Source organism: Pogoniulus pusillus, chromosome Z, assembly GCF_015220805.1.
Source record: "Pogoniulus pusillus isolate bPogPus1 chromosome Z, bPogPus1.pri, whole genome shotgun sequence".
Taxonomy (NCBI): domain Eukaryota; kingdom Metazoa; phylum Chordata; class Aves; order Piciformes; family Lybiidae; genus Pogoniulus; species Pogoniulus pusillus.
Genome location: NC_087309.1, coordinates 52,273,391 through 52,288,726, shown reverse-complemented (window position 1 = coordinate 52,288,726; position 15,336 = coordinate 52,273,391). Strand labels below are relative to the sequence as shown.

General features: G+C 45.2%; 1 protein-coding gene across 4 annotated transcripts in view; it reads left to right on the top strand.

The window, feature by feature from the left end:
- The window catches only part of ARHGEF28 (Rho guanine nucleotide exchange factor 28), a 133,156-nt gene that overhangs the window by 52,698 nt on the left and 65,122 nt on the right, over positions 1-15,336 (top strand). For all 4 annotated transcript variants that reach the window (XM_064176295.1, XM_064176297.1, XM_064176298.1 and 1 more), the window contains 3 exons: positions 1,339-1,469; positions 5,218-5,519; positions 14,772-14,916. In XM_064176295.1, coding sequence (XP_064032365.1) covers positions 1,419-1,469; positions 5,218-5,519; positions 14,772-14,916 — 498 coding nt within the window. In that variant the 5' untranslated portion in view covers positions 1,339-1,418. The remainder of the gene's footprint in view (positions 1-1,338; positions 1,470-5,217; positions 5,520-14,771; positions 14,917-15,336) is intronic.

Sequence of the window (15,336 nt, the reverse complement as noted above, 5' to 3'; positions counted from 1 at the left end):
CCAGTTGAACATTATTCTGTTCAAATAATGTATCAGATGTTAGATATTTAATGTTTAGGTCATAATCATGCATATTTTGTTCTAGCTCATAGATCTAGTCCTGTGTACTTTTGCAACCACAGATCTCTACAAAGATATGTCTTAGGCAGAAAACAGAAAAAATTGCTAACCAAGATTCATATAACTTAAAAATAAGTGTTCATGTATGATTCTGTGGTGCTTTTTAGTATCATAGGATCAGTCAGGGTTGGAAGGGACCACAAGGATCATTTAGTTCCAACCCCCCTGCCATGGGCAGGGACACTCTACCCTAGAGCAGGCTGGACAGAGCCTCATCCAGCCTGGCCTTAAACACCTACAGGGATGGGGCCTCAACCACCTCGCTGGGCAACCCATTCCAGGCTCTCACAGCTCTCATGGTGAAGAATTTTCTCCTCACATCCTATCTGAATCTAACCGCCCTCAGTTTTGCTCCATTCCCCCTCGTCCTGTCACTACCTGATATCCTGAAAAGTCCCTCCCCAGCTTTTTTGTAGGCTCCCTTCAGATACTGAAAGGCCACAATAAGGTCACCTGGGAGCCTCCTCTTCTCCAGACTGAACAGCCCCAACTCTTTCAGTCTGTTCACATAGGAGAGGTGCTCCAGACCTCTGATCATCCTCATGGCTCTTCTCTAGACACACTCCAGCATCTCCACATCCCTCTTGTAATGGTGACTCCAGTACTGGACATAGTACTCCAGGTGGGGTCTCACCAGAGCATAGCAGAGGGGGAGAATCACCTCCTTCAACCTGCTGACCACACTTCTCCTGATGCAGCCCAGGCTCTGGTTGGCTCACCAGGCTGCAAATGCACACTGCTGGCTCATGTTGAGCTTCTCATCCACCAGCACCCCCAGGTCTCTTTCCTCAAGGCTGCTCTCCAGCCAGTCACTGCCCAGCATGGATTTGTGCTTGGCATTGCCTTGGCCCAGATGCAGGACCCTGCACTTGCTCTTGTTGAACCTCATGAGGTTGGCTTGTGCCCACCTCTCCAGCCTGTCCAGGTCCCTCTGGATGGCATCCCTGCCCTCCAGCATGTCTGCTGCACCACACAGCTTGGTGTTGTCAGCAAACTTGCATCTTGCCAACTAGAGGCTTCTTGGAACTTACAGCAAGTGTTGGGCAACTACATAATGGGCAGATTTTTGAATGGCCCCATAAATAGTACTCAAATTGCAATTATAAGATTTGGTTCTTAATGATTAAAGTTGCCATTTTTATGTCAGTGTATATATGTGAAAATAAAATGGTTTCAGATTTAATGGCATATTTTCCACATTTTCTTTTTTTTTTCCAGAGCAGAGACACTCTACCCTTGATGTGCTCAGGAGACTCAAGGCTTCACCCACTTTCTTCGCTGCAACCAGACTTTCTACCATGCTGAGTGGAAGTGACGAAGTATATGCAAACTGCATGGTAGTAGACCAAGTAAGCTTACATTTGAACTTTGGTAAAATTTTAGTTGTTTCCTGGTAAAGTGTCTCATTTTTGTGACAGTAGGATCTTCTGGATGTCAGCAGTGCTGTGTGTGGCCAATTAGTAAAACTCTAAAATAAACCCAGCAATACTTAACTCTTCTCAGCTGTGATTTTGTGGTACTTTTATGATGTCCTTTTTTCACTGGTTCAGTTGATAATAGGAATTATTCTCCCTAGCCTGTATGAAGAATTCTAAAGCAGTTCTTACTGTGTTTTCTATGTGTGAGCTGAATGGTACTTGCTTCTCTCTAAGAAACATTAACACAATGTAACTTGCCTATGTGCATGTCAGGTTTTCTGAGGTCTGTGTACAGTCACAAAAGAGATGAATTTGTGGATGCTGGGTAGTTTTGGAAATTAATTATAAGCTCATAGTTAGAATCATAGAATCATAGAATCATAGAATCAACCAGGTTGGAAGAGACCTCCAAGATCATCCAGTCCAACTTATCACCCAGCCCTAGCCAGTCAACTAGATCATGGCACTAAGTGCCTCATCCAGGCTTTTCTTGAAGACCCCCAGGGACGGTGCCTCCACCACCTCCCTGGGCAGCCCATTCCAATGGCAATCACTCTCTCTGTGAAGAACTTCTTCCTAATATCCAGCCTATACCTACCCTGGCACAACTTGAGACTGTGTCCCCTTGTTCTATTGCTGGTTGCCTGGGAGAAGAGGCCACCCCCCATCTGGCTACAATGCCCCTTCAGGTAGTTGTAGACAGTAATAAGATCACCCCTGAGCCTCCTCTTCTCCAGGCTAAACAGGCCCAGCTCCCTCAACCTCTCCTCATAGGATTTGTGCTCCAAGTTAATCTTGTAAGCTCAAATGAGATGTTGATGAGGGGGTGAAATCCATGTCCAATAGCTGGCATAGAGTATTCTAATACTGGAAATTCTGACTTAGTATTTTATGTTTCTGCTTTATTTTTCACCAGCACCAGGGATAAGCCAGAGAGTCCAGACCAAGTTATATTTGACATCACTATTTTGCACCTGAAATCCCTCCCCCATTGTCACACTCAGATACCATAATTTGAGCAGAGATTATTAGGCCAACTCTCTTGTATAGTGATTGTGTCTAGTTAAACAGCTGCTGGATTCTGGTGTGCTGTAGCTAAGTTTCAGTGATGATTTAAGCAGTTAATTTATTGCTAACCTGCTGTGGGCTTTCCCTGGAGTAAAAGATGGACTGCTGAACATGAAATAATCAGATGTTAATGGAAGAAGAGAAGGGTGAGATTTTGCAAGTGTGATTTTTAAAATTAGAAAAAAAAACCAATCAAATCGGAAACGTTTCAGCCACTGCATTCATTGCAGATGTAGTTTGTGGTGACTTCTGAGATGGAATTTTCAGTCAGAGGCCAGTACGTTCAAAATGCACCTAAGGTTCCTGGGAGATGCATGAATTATGACCTAGGAGCAAGTATCAGAGTATTATAAGTAATCTGTGAAACCTTGGTTTCAACAGTGTCTGTGTTGAGAAGACAGAGTTACAGGAGAGCAACTCCATTCCTGCTTCAGATGTTACCTGAGTATATTTGATTAACGCACAGCTGCTTTCAAATTTGCTGATTTGATGACTGGGGCCAAATGCTCCCTTACATACCACACAGCTGGCACCAGAGCAGCTGCTGGAGAAGGTTCCTCTGGTGCTAGGGTAAACCTCTGTCTTGACCTGTGTGAGAATAACTTTGAGAGAGGGAACAGCTGTGTAAGACCTGGGAGTAGCATTTTACCTTCACGTAGCTCATCTGCACAATGCAACAGAAGTGATTCCAGGCTTGCATGCAGTGTATTTTCAAATGCAAATGCAGACTGCTGTAAAAATGCCTGCAGTTCCCTCTGTCTTTCACTGAAAATATTATCATGGAGATGAAAACACACCTTAAATATGGCTAGAGAGGAGGAAGTCATCAATCTGAAAAGGTTTTGTAGATGCTTGCAATCCTTCCTGTCTTTCCTTTTTGATTTTATACAGGTGATTTTTGGAAATTGGGTGTTTTCACTGCATGTGTGACTTATTGTTTTGCATCTAAATAGACATTTCACATCTAACTAAAAGACTGCTGATAAACTATACTTCAGTATCTTCTGTAACATTCAACCTCAGTTGCACAAAGAATTGATACTGGGGTCTAAACCCGGGTTCCTGTACCTGGGAAAACATAATTCCGAGCACCATTCCTATCTTTGTACCTGAGGAGAGGTGCTTCATGCCCAGAATTACTTAATGGTGAACAGTAAGGATCCCTTTCCCCTCCTACCCTGGAGAACCTCTGTTCCAGATTGTGTACACTTATCTGAAAGATTAGGACAATGATTCTGGAAAACTAAAGTGCATGGTGTGTATGATCTGATCTTCCTAGAATAAACTGCACAATGTTTGAATTCTCCTCCTTATGTCTTCCATGTTAATGTGTTATATATAGTTTTGCTCAAGGACATATAAAATAAAAGCTATAAATATATGGATCAATGCCTTTGACAAAAGGTATGGGCACAAGTGAGTAATTCATTAGACTTGCAAATAACAAGTATTGCTACTCTCACGATTCGGTTGAGAATTGGCTGAGGCAGGATTTACAAGAATAGAATTATATTTATTTTCCTGAACAGCCCCATCCCCAACCTATATACAGAACTGATTAAGGTCTATTTACAGGTTCTAATTTGGTCAGGAAATCTCCACAAGGATGCTTATGGGCAAGTTTAGCAATTTAGAAAAGTCAGAAAACAGAAAAGGGTTAACCTACAACACAGCATTAGGCTGAGCAGAGAGTCTAGGGAAGAGCAGATTTTACTCACAGAGGTGAAGTAAGACTTTAGAGATGATCCCTGATGAATTTACCTGTGGCAGCCTCTGTGAGCTATATTCAATCATGGATCCATATGGCATTAAGTCCGATGCAGATAAAACCCACCAAGGTCTGAATTATCTGTAGGCACAGCTTCCATGAGACAAAGATCATGGAGTGGCACTGTCTTAGCAGCACAAGCAGAAAAGCCTAACTGCTGCTGTGTTCCCCAGCTCAGGGTAGCAAACAGGAAGTCAGGATATGGTGGTCCAAGAGAAGCCAGGTCCAGATGCCGCTGGCAGCTCTCTCTCTACTGGACCTAAGGACTTGCCAAACTTGCAGACTTGTGGGCGAGCAGAATGAACTGTGCAAGAGTGGGACTGGAGTGGAACTGCACAGAATGGTGCAAAAGCAGGAACTGTGTGCTTTTTCCTCACTCTCTTTATAATCCTTCTAGGCATTGTGTCTGTTGCCATATATATCCATCTATCTATATATGCTGGGCACAAAGAATCCAGCCACTTGCCAGCTGATTCTAGTATGAGCTTTCCCAGGAGTCAGTACACATGTGGAAAAGGTGCCTTTTGCTTTTCCACCTTCAAGTCCACCGGGGGTGGAGGGAGAAAGTAGTTTTGTGCCACCTTCTTCCCCCATTCAAGCCTCCAGAGATAGAGAAAGGGAAAGATGGAATTTGGAGTGCCCAACAACATCTCACCATGGGTAAAAATGCAGTAGGAGGTCTAGAATCTTTTAGCCTTTGAGTCATCTGCTATAAAAAGAAAGAGAGAGGGGGAAAAAAGGCAAAACATAACCATAAATAAAATGATAAACTTATCTGATCCTAGTTCCCTGAGAATACATCTTGTTACTGTCTCTTAGCAACATTATTTTTTTTCTCTGCAGGCTGGAGAGTTAAAGACAAATGATGTTCACAGAGATGGTGCCAGCAGTGAAACGTGTCTGAATTCCACCAACTCAGCTCTGGTGGCTAAGAGCTCTTCATCTCCCTCCCTTGAGGGGAATGACCAATATATAAGGGTTACAAATGAAGGAAATCAAAGGCCAGTGAAAAATGGAGAAAACACAGGTTTAAGACATACTGCTTCACCTGCTGATTTGTATGGAAAAGATTCATACCTTCCATTCAAAGCCCATGGATTTATTAAAGATCGGGGCCAACTTTATGCTGACATGAAAAAAAGAAGGTATGGAGTTGACTTGTTCATAAGAATTATTTGGTATATGTTTTATTTCAAAAGATAAAGGTGGACTCTGGAGTAATAAATACTGTAACCGAGGGAAAATGACTATTTTCAGTCACTGATATTTAAATTGTCCTAATGATCTGTTTTCATAAAACAATTATGCAGGCGTTTTTAACTGATTCAAGATGTCCTCCAAGTAAATTAATTTTTTAATGGGAATTTAGACTTTTATACCTCATTTTCTCATTTGTATTCTTAAAAAAAAAAAAAAAAAAAAAAGAGAACAATCTGCTGTCCACTCCAAGATTTTCTATTCTGTTATTTTTGTAAATAAAAACACAAAAACCAAACAAAAAACAAACAACTGAATTTTTTCCTAATTTTCCTGAGTTACATTTTCCATTAAGAGCATTGTCCAAAAAGTATTGAACACTCTGGAAAACAGGATCACAGGATGTTAGGGATTGGAAAGGGCCTCCAGAGATCATTGAGTCCAGCACCCCTGCTAGAACAGACGCATATAATAGAACAGAAGCATATAATCTAGCGCAGGTCACACAGGAATGCTTCCAGACCTCCCTTCCACTCTTTGCACTGACCTGTACAAGGAACAGTATATTCCTGACTGCATGTTTTTTTTTCCACCGTTGAAGACACCATGCAGGATACAGCTGAAGTTTCTGATAGGTTCAGACTGTTTTCTGCTTTCTTGATGGTACTCAGTTATAACTGTCAGCAGAGGGCAGTTGTTTGAGTGCCCTCCTCCAGATGGCTTTAGCTTACGATGTGAACTGGTTTGCTGTAGGAATGCAGAGAGCTTGAAAACAAAACTGTGTGTATACATATTTTTAACAACTAGTAAATTTCCTTGCTAAAAAAAAAAAAAAATCTTTACTGTGTCTCTGGATAGAGTAGACATGAAATCACTTCCTTCTTTTACAAGAGGAAATTTGAGGCAGTTGGGTCTCTGTGAAAACAGTAAGAGAGCAGTAATGTCTGTCTGTTGTTAATTAAAGCAGACAATTACATTTTCACCATCTTAATTTTGAGTTTCTTATGCAGTTATAAAGTCTCTCTAGAAGGAGTCTTTCAACATATATAAGACAAGAGTCAGACTAAAAGTTGTTCTTTCCCAAACATTTTGGTTTTGCTAACTACAGCAACATAATTTAGATTACTAAAAATAATAATGTTTTACTTCTACCATAAACATTTTTCCCTCTACTGTTTTAGATCTTCCCACCTTTCCTAAGATCTCAGTCAGGTACCTATAGATGAGCTTTAAGATCTTATATGAATTTTCAGAGAAATGTGGTTGGCTGTGTGTTGTGGAGGAGGATTTCTATTCCTTCCTTATTAGGGGAAGGTGAGAAATGAATTTGAGGCGGTATTAATTTTTTATAAAATTATTTATTAAAATTAATATTTACAAATCTGTACCACTCCCAACCACTATGTAATTAAGTTCTTTTGTGCAAGGTTATGAAAACAGTTAGGATATGATATATTTACAGGGATTGGATTATTAATTATAAAATTATCAACTGTAGACAGAGAAAAACTGATGGAGCAGGTTATCTTGGGGGTGATAAGAGCACACCTAAGGGATGGCAAAGGGCTCAGGTCCAGCCAGCATGGGTTTAGGAAGGGCAGATCCTGCCTCTCCAACCTGATCTCCTTCTATGATCAGGTGACCCGCTTGGTGGATGTGGGGAGGCCTGTGCATGTGGTCTATCTGGACTTCAGCAAGGCCTTTGACACTGTCCCCCACAGCAAACTGCTGGCTAAGCTGTCAGCCCATGGCTTGGATGGCAACACTCTGTGCTGGGTTAGGAACTGGCTGGAGGGCCGGACCCAGAGAGTGGTGGTGAATGGTGCCACATCCAGCTGGCAGCCAGTCACTAGTGGTGTCCCTCAGGGATCTGTGCTGGGCCCCATCCTCTTTAACATCTTCATAGATGATCTGGATGAGGGCATGGAGTCAGTCATCAGCAAGTTTGCAGATGACACTAAGCTGGGGGCAGATGTGGCTGGGTTGGAGGGCAGAAGGGCTCTGCAGTGGGACCTTGACCTCCTGCACAGATGGGCAGAGTCCAATGGGATGGGGTTCAATAGCTCCAAGTGCAGGGTGCTGCACTTTGTCCACAACAACCCCATGCAGAAATACAGGCTGGGGTCAGAGTGGCTGGAGAGCAGCCAAACAGAGAGGGATCTGGGGGTGCTGATTGATACCCACCTGAACATGAGCCAGCAGTGTGCCCAGGTGGCCAAGAGAGCCAGTGGCATCCTGGCCTGCATGAGGAATGGTGTGGTCAGCAGGAGCAGGGAGGTCATTCTGCCCCTGGACTCTGCACTGGTTAGACCACACCTTGATTATTGTGTTCAATTCTGGGCCCCCCAGTTTAGGAGGGACATTGAGATGCTTGAGTGTGTCCAGAGAAGGGTGACGAGGCTGGGGAGAGGCCTTGAGCACAGCCCTACGAGGAGAGGCTGAGGGAGCTGGGATTGTTTAGCCTGGAGAAGAGGAGGCTCAGGGGTGACCTCATTGCTGTCTACAACTACCTGAGGGGTGGTTGTGGCCAGGGGGAGGTTGCTCTCTTCTCTCAGGTGGCCAGCACCAGAATGAGAGGACACAGCCTCAGGCTGTGCCAGGGGAGATTTAGGCTGGAGGTGAGGAGAAAGTTCTTCACTGAGAGAGTCATTGGACACTGGAATGGGCTGCCCGGGGAGGTGGTGGAGTCACCGTCCCTGGAGCTGTTCAAGGCAAGGTTGGACGTGGCACTTGGTGCCATGGTCTAGCCTTGAGCTCTGTGGTAAAGGGTTGGACTTGATGATCTGTGAGGTCTCTTCCAACCTTGGTGATACTGTGTTACTGTGAAAAAGATTCCCTTAGGCTTAATGCCTGCTTAGGAGCTATGCTGTTTGCCCAGCAAGGGCTGAAACTCTATGTGCTCTGAAACAGAAGTAATTTATATTACAAAGGAATTAAAGCTTACTTAGGTGTGTTGCTCTTAAGTATTATTAATCACCCTCCCGGGATTGTGTCACAGTGTGCCCAGTATTTGGGTCTTGGTGAAGCTGGAATCTGTCCCGGCTTGCAGGAGAATATTAAGTGTTCCCAGTCTCTGGGGTAAACAAGATTTCTCTGACCTTCTCTCCTGGTGTGGAGTGGTCTCTGCCTCGGTGCTGCTGCTTCTTCTGGATACTGCGTGTCCAGGGATGATCAGCTGGCAGGGTTTCCAGGTGCAGGAGGAGGATTTGTCCGTGCAGCTTCTAGCACAGTCGTCTCACAGCTAGCAGGCTGTGTTTGTAGGTTAGCAGACAGTCTGGAAGGTCTGATGAGCCTGATTCCTCAGGCTTATGACAGCAGGCATGTAAGATATGCCGGGCTGCAGGGAGGCTTGAGCTCTGTAGATAAATGCAGGATAGCAAGCCAGTGTGTACAGCTGCTCTAGGCTTAGGCAGGGGGCTCTCGGCTCCCCATATATGTACCAAATGCAGGCGTGCATGCACTCTGCTTCTCAAAGGGTTCACAGACAGCTTAACTGCGCCTTGAGATCAGTGCAAGAGGGCTGAGCCTCAGTAAGTTTGCAAGTGAGGGCCTGATTCTGTGTCTAGGCCATGCAAGCAGGTCAGGGCTGCTATATGGATCAGAGAGCTGAGCTCAAACAGCTAAGTCTGAACCTCTGAACACGTGGTGCTCCTTTGCACCCCTCTTTATAGACTCTGAGCCGAGATTCACGGCTCATTTGGCCATCTAAAGTGACCAATCAGGTTGGCAGTAAGCCCAAACCTTACCTTAATAGGCAGTAGCTGTTTACCTGGATCCTCCCAAATAGGGGATCACCTGGGCAGACTCCAGGAGTACATGGGCTGGGTGTGTGTCTGTCACACAACCTGTTTACTGCCATGGGTCCTGGCAGAAAAACATGTCCAGGCATGTAGAGGCAAACAGAGACCTCAGTTTTGGGGCTGCAGCCCCTCCACCACACTGTGGTAGGTCAACTGTAAGTGATCAAAATATTACACATAAAACAAGGCTATCAGTATGTTCTTCCAGCAGCACCTTCTTTGAAGTATCTGAGATGACAGTCATAGAACTGTTTCAGTTAGAAAAGACCTTTGAGTCCAACCATTATCTGACTCTACTGAGTCTGATGCTAAACTATGTCCCTTAGCACTCTTTTAAATACCTCCAGGGATGGGAAGTCAACCACCCCCTGGAGAGCCTATTACAGCATTTGAGCACCCTGTCAGTGAAGAAGGTTATTGTAATATCCAATATAAAACTCTCTTGGTGCAACTGGAGGCCATTTCCTCTGATCCTATCTTTTGTTGGTAGGGAGGAGAGACCAGTAGTCACCTTTCTACAACCTCATTTCAGGTAGCTGTAGAGAGTGGTAAGGTCTCTCCTCAGCTTTCTTTTCTCCAGACTAACAAATCCAGTTCCCTCAGATCATAGAATCATAGAATCATAGAATCATAGAATCAACCAGGTTGGAAGAGACCTCCAAGATCATCCAGTCCAACCTATCACCCAGCCCTAACCAATCAACTAGATCATGGCACTGAGTGCCTCATCCAGTCTTTTCTTGAAGACCCCCAGGGACGGTGACTCCACCACCTCCCTGGGCAGCCCATTCTCAATGGGAAATCACTCTCTCTGGGAAGAACTTCTTCCTAAAATCCAGCCTATACCTACCCTGGCACAACTTGAGACTGTCCCCTGGTTCTATTGCTGGTTGCCTGGGAGAAGAGGCCAACCCCCACCTGGCTACAATGCCCCTTCAGGTAGTTGTAGACAGTAATAAGATCACCCCTGAGCCTCCTCTTCTCCAGGCTAAACAACCCCAACTCCCTCAACCTCTCCTCATAGGATTTGTGTTCCAGGCCCCTCACCAGCTTTGTTGCCCTTCTCTGGACATGTTCCAGCACCTCAACATCTTTCTTGAATTGAGGGGCCCAGAACTGGACACAGTACTCAAGGTGTGGTCTGACCAGTGCTGAGTACAGGGGCAGAATAACCTCCCTTGTCCTACTGGCCACACTGTTCCTGATGCAGGCCAGGATGCCATTGGCTCTCTTGGCCACCTGGGCACACTGCTGGCTCATCTTCAGCTTACTATCTATCAGCACCCCCAGGTCCCTTTCCTCCTGGCTACTCTCCAGCCACTCAGTCCCCAGCCTATAGCGCTGCTTGGGGTTGTTGTGGCCAAAGTGCAGAACCCTGCACTTGGCCTTGTTAAATCTCATCCCATTGGCCTCTGCCCACCCATCCAGCCTGTCTGGGTCCCTCTTCAGGGCTCTCCTACCTTCCAACAGATCAACACCTGCTCCTAGCTTGGTGTCATCTGCAAACTTACTGATGCTGGACTCAATCCCCTCGTCCAGATCATCAACAAAGATGCTGAAGAGGACTGTGCCCAGCACTGATCCCTGGGGCACACCACTAGTGCCTGGCTGCCAACTGGATGTGGCACCATTCACCACCACTCTCTGAGCTCTTCCATCCAGCCAGTTCTTGATCCAGCACAGAGTGAATCTGTCCAAACCATGAGCTGCCAGCTTGGCCAGGAGCTTCTTGTGGCAGACAGTGTCAAAGGCTTTGCTGAAGTCCAAGTAGACTACATCCACAGCCTTCCCCACATTCACCAGGCAGGTAACCTGATCATAAAAGGAGATCAGGTTGGTGAGGCAGGACCTGCCCTTCCTAAACCCATGCTGGCTGGGCCTGATCCCTTGGCCATCCTGTAGGTGCTTTGTGCTGGCACTCAAGATGACCTGTTCCATGCCCTTGCCTGGCACTGAGGTCAGGCTGACAGCTCTGTAGTTTTCTGGCTCCTCCTTCAACCCTTCTTGTGTATGGGAATCACATTGGCCAGCTTCCAGTCTTCAGGGACCTCTCCAGTGAGCCAGGACTGTTGATAAATGATGGAGAGAGGCTTGGCCAGCTCAGCTGCCAGCTCTCTCAGCACCCTAGGGTGGATCCCATCCGGTCCCATGGACTTGTGAGGATCCAAATGACGCAGCAGGTCCCTTACTGCTTCCTCATGGATTAGAGGGGGACTGTACTGGTCCCTGACTCCATCCACCACTTCAGGAGTCCAGCTGTCCTGGAGACAACCTGTCCCACTAGTGAAGATTGAAGCAAAGAAGGTGTTAAGCACCTCTGCCTTTTCCTCATCCTTTGTCACTATGTTCCCATCTCTATCTAATAAGGGCTGGAGGTTGTCCTTGGCCCTTCTCTTGCCATTCAGATATTTAAAGAAACACTTTTTATTTTCCTTGGCAGCCGTGGCCAGCCTGAGCTCCAAGTGGGTTTTTGCCTCTCTCATTTTTTTTTTCTGCAAGACCTAGTAACTTCCTTGAACTTCTCCTGGGACACCTCCCCTCTTTTCCAAAGGTGATACACTCTCTTTTTAATCTTTAGTTCCTTCAGCAGCTCCCTGCCCATCCAGTCTGGATGCCTCCCTCATCAGCTCCTCTTCCATCTCAATGGCACAGCTGCTCCTGTGCCTTCAGGAGTTCTGTCTTGAAGCAGGTCCAACCTTCCTGGACCCCTTTGTTTCTAAGGGCTATTTCCCAAGGAACTTTCTGAATTAGTTCCTTAAATAGGCTGAAGTCTGTCCTTGGGAGTCCAGTGTGGAGGTTCTGTTGATGCCCCTCCTGGTTTCTCCATGAATTGAAAACTCTATAATTTCATGGTCACTGGACCCCAGGCAGCCTCCAACCACCACATCCCCTACCAGCCCCTCTCTATTTGTGAGCAGCAGGTCAAGCAGGGCTGCCCCCCTGGTAGGCTCACGTAACAGCTGGGATAGGAAGTTGTCTTCCACACATTGCAGAAACCTTCTAGACTGCTTCTTCTCTGCAGTGTTTAAGTCCCAGCAGATGCCTGGTAGGTTAAAGTCGCCCACCAGAACAAGGGCAGATGTTCCTTGTAAGGACTATTCTCCAGACCCTTAACCACTTCACTGGACTTGCTCCAGGGCCTCAGTGTCTTTTTTTTTGCAATTAAGTCCCCAACACTGAACACAATACTCAAAGTACTCTTCTTACCAGTGCTGAGTACAGGGGAGAATCACTCCTCTGGTCCTCTTTGTCACACTGTCCTCAGACAGGCCAGGATGCTGTTGTGCTCTTGGCCACATGAGCACACAGCTGCTGCCTCACATTCAGCCAACTGTTGATCAAGACCCCCAGGTCTTTCTCTGCAGGACACCTTTCCAGCTACTCTTCCCCAAGCCTGTAGCATTGCATGGGGTTGTGACCCAAGTGTGGGACCTGGCACTTGGCCTTGCTGAATCTCATACAGTTGGCCTGAGCCCGTTGATTCAGCCTGTCCAGGTCCTTTTGTAGAACTTTCCTACCTCCAAGCAGATCAACACCCACATTTTAGTGTGATCTGCAAATTTACTGCAGTAGCAAGAGATTGAAAAGAGATTAGGGGACTGGAGGGCATGCCTTATGAGAAGAGCCTGAGGGCTTTTGAGTCTGGAGAAGACTGAGAGGGGATTTAATAAATGTCTATAAATATCTGAGGGCTGGGGGTCAGGAGGTGGAACACACAGGCTCTTCTCACTTTCTCCCTGTGATAGGACAAGAAGCAATGGATGTAAATTGCAGCACAAGAGATCCCACCTCAACCCAAGGGGGAACTTCTTTACTGTAAGGGTCACAGAACACTAACAGGCTGCCTACAGAGGCTGTGGAGTCTCCTTCTCTGGAGGCTGTCAAGGCCCATCTGGATGCTTTCCTCTGTGACCTGAGCTAGATTATATGGTCCTGCTCTGACAGGTGAGTTGGACTCTTCAGGTCCCTTCCAACTCCTGACATCCTGTGATCCCATGAAAGCAACCTTTATGTAAAAAATATTCTGTGGGTGAGTTAGCCTTAGTAAGATGCATCTGCTTGTCTGTTGACTGGAAAGTTGTGGGTTTTTGTTTTTTTTTTTTCTGATTTTAAAATGTGATAAGAACTGACAATGCAGTTAAATAACTTGTTTCTGAGATATCACATGGGCTGTTACTAGGAAACATTGTGAAAGATAGCCTCCAGAAGTGTAATAAGGAAGCAGTTTTGGACAGTATTGATAGATTTGCCCTTGAACAAAAGTCAATTGTAGTAATGTGTGAAGGAATTTTTGTATTGTTATTCCTGTTAGGAACTCTGGCTATTTAGAAATACCACACATAATTTAAAGTTTTATGTTGGAAGGTTGGAATGTTATTGCAGGCAGTCAACCGTTCATTCCAGTCACTTTGATGAAGAGACCATGAACTTGCTTTTCCAGCTAGCAGGATCCACCTTGAGAAACCCTAGTACCAAGGGCTAAGAAAACTTAGTGTGTTCTCCTGGTCAGGAACCCTCACCAATCAAATAGCCTGTAGATATTTGAAGTATTGATTTTTTAGGAATTTTTCATTTCATAGAATGATATAATCAACCAGGTTGGAAGAGACCTCCAAGATCATCCAGTCCAACCTAGCACCCAGCCCTGTCCAGTCAACCAGACCATGGCACTAAGTGCCTCATCCAGGCTTTTCTTGAACACCTCCAGAGATGGTGCATCCACCACCTCCCTGGGCAGCCCATTCCAATGGCCAATCACTCTCTCTGGCAAGAACTTCCTCCTAATATCCAGCCTATACTTCCCCCGGCACAACTTGAGACTGTGTCCCCTTGTTCTATTGCTGGTTGTCTGTCTCAAATGCTCCATCTCTCTTATTAGTTTTCTCTTCCATCCTCCGTGAAGTCAAAGGTATATAAAAAAAAAATCTGTGAATAGCCACACCATTATTTTTCTAATAGACATGCATACTAAATATTTGTACTCATCTTCATGTCTTAATAGTGAAATCCAAGCTAGTTGTCTTAATTCTTTTTATCATCTATATAGAGAAGCACATATATGTATGGAAAAGCATCTCATTTTAAGGGAGATGCTGAATATGGGTCTGAAGACTGTCCTCCAGAAGTGGCTGACTTTGGTGGACATCTGTGTGATCATGGGCCATGGAAGCATCTGTAGTTCAGATCCACATGACTGTCTGATGAGTCCTGTACAAAATGACTGTGTACTTGGACCAGGTGACTGCAAACTTGAGAGTGGATTCAGAGCGTGACTTACATGATATAATCATAGTGCTTTGGGTTGTCATTGATCAGAGTGTACTGCGGTATTTGTGGCATTAAGCTTGAGATGGATTATTACTAGAATTCTTGGGAATTAAAGACTGTTGTCTGTTTCAGTTCAAGTCTTGATGACCTTGAGATAGACTGCAGAAGTGGAGGTGTTTCGGACAGATCCCCCATTCACTACTCTCCTCTTGGCTCTTCAGAGGCCATGGCTTGTAGCAGAGATGGATTAGACTTACCTACTAGTCTACAGTCCAAGGTATTTGATGCTATCTTCGTTTACATTGTTTTCCTTTTAAGTAAGTCACTAAGAACATGTAAGAAACATCTGTATTTGATGGGGAAAAATGAGTTCCTTGTTGGCAATGCCAGGCCCTCCACACAGCAGTTTTGGAGCCAGAGCTCCTCAGTTGTGGCCAGACTTGGCAGCAGCCATGTGAAGGGCCTGTCAGAGATTTTCTTCAGCTTTGAAAAAACATAATTTATCAGAAGCATTTCAAAGGAAATAATCTCAGGTTCAGTGAATCAGCATATTCTAACCAAAATATATTCAGTGAGGAAATGTTTAACCAGCTGTAATTATGTGAAAGGGTAATAGCTTTGTGAAGTATAAAAACAACCTTTTGCCTCTTTTAAAATGATTCCTAGAGTCAAGGAAATTCAGAAGGGTTTTGTGCTT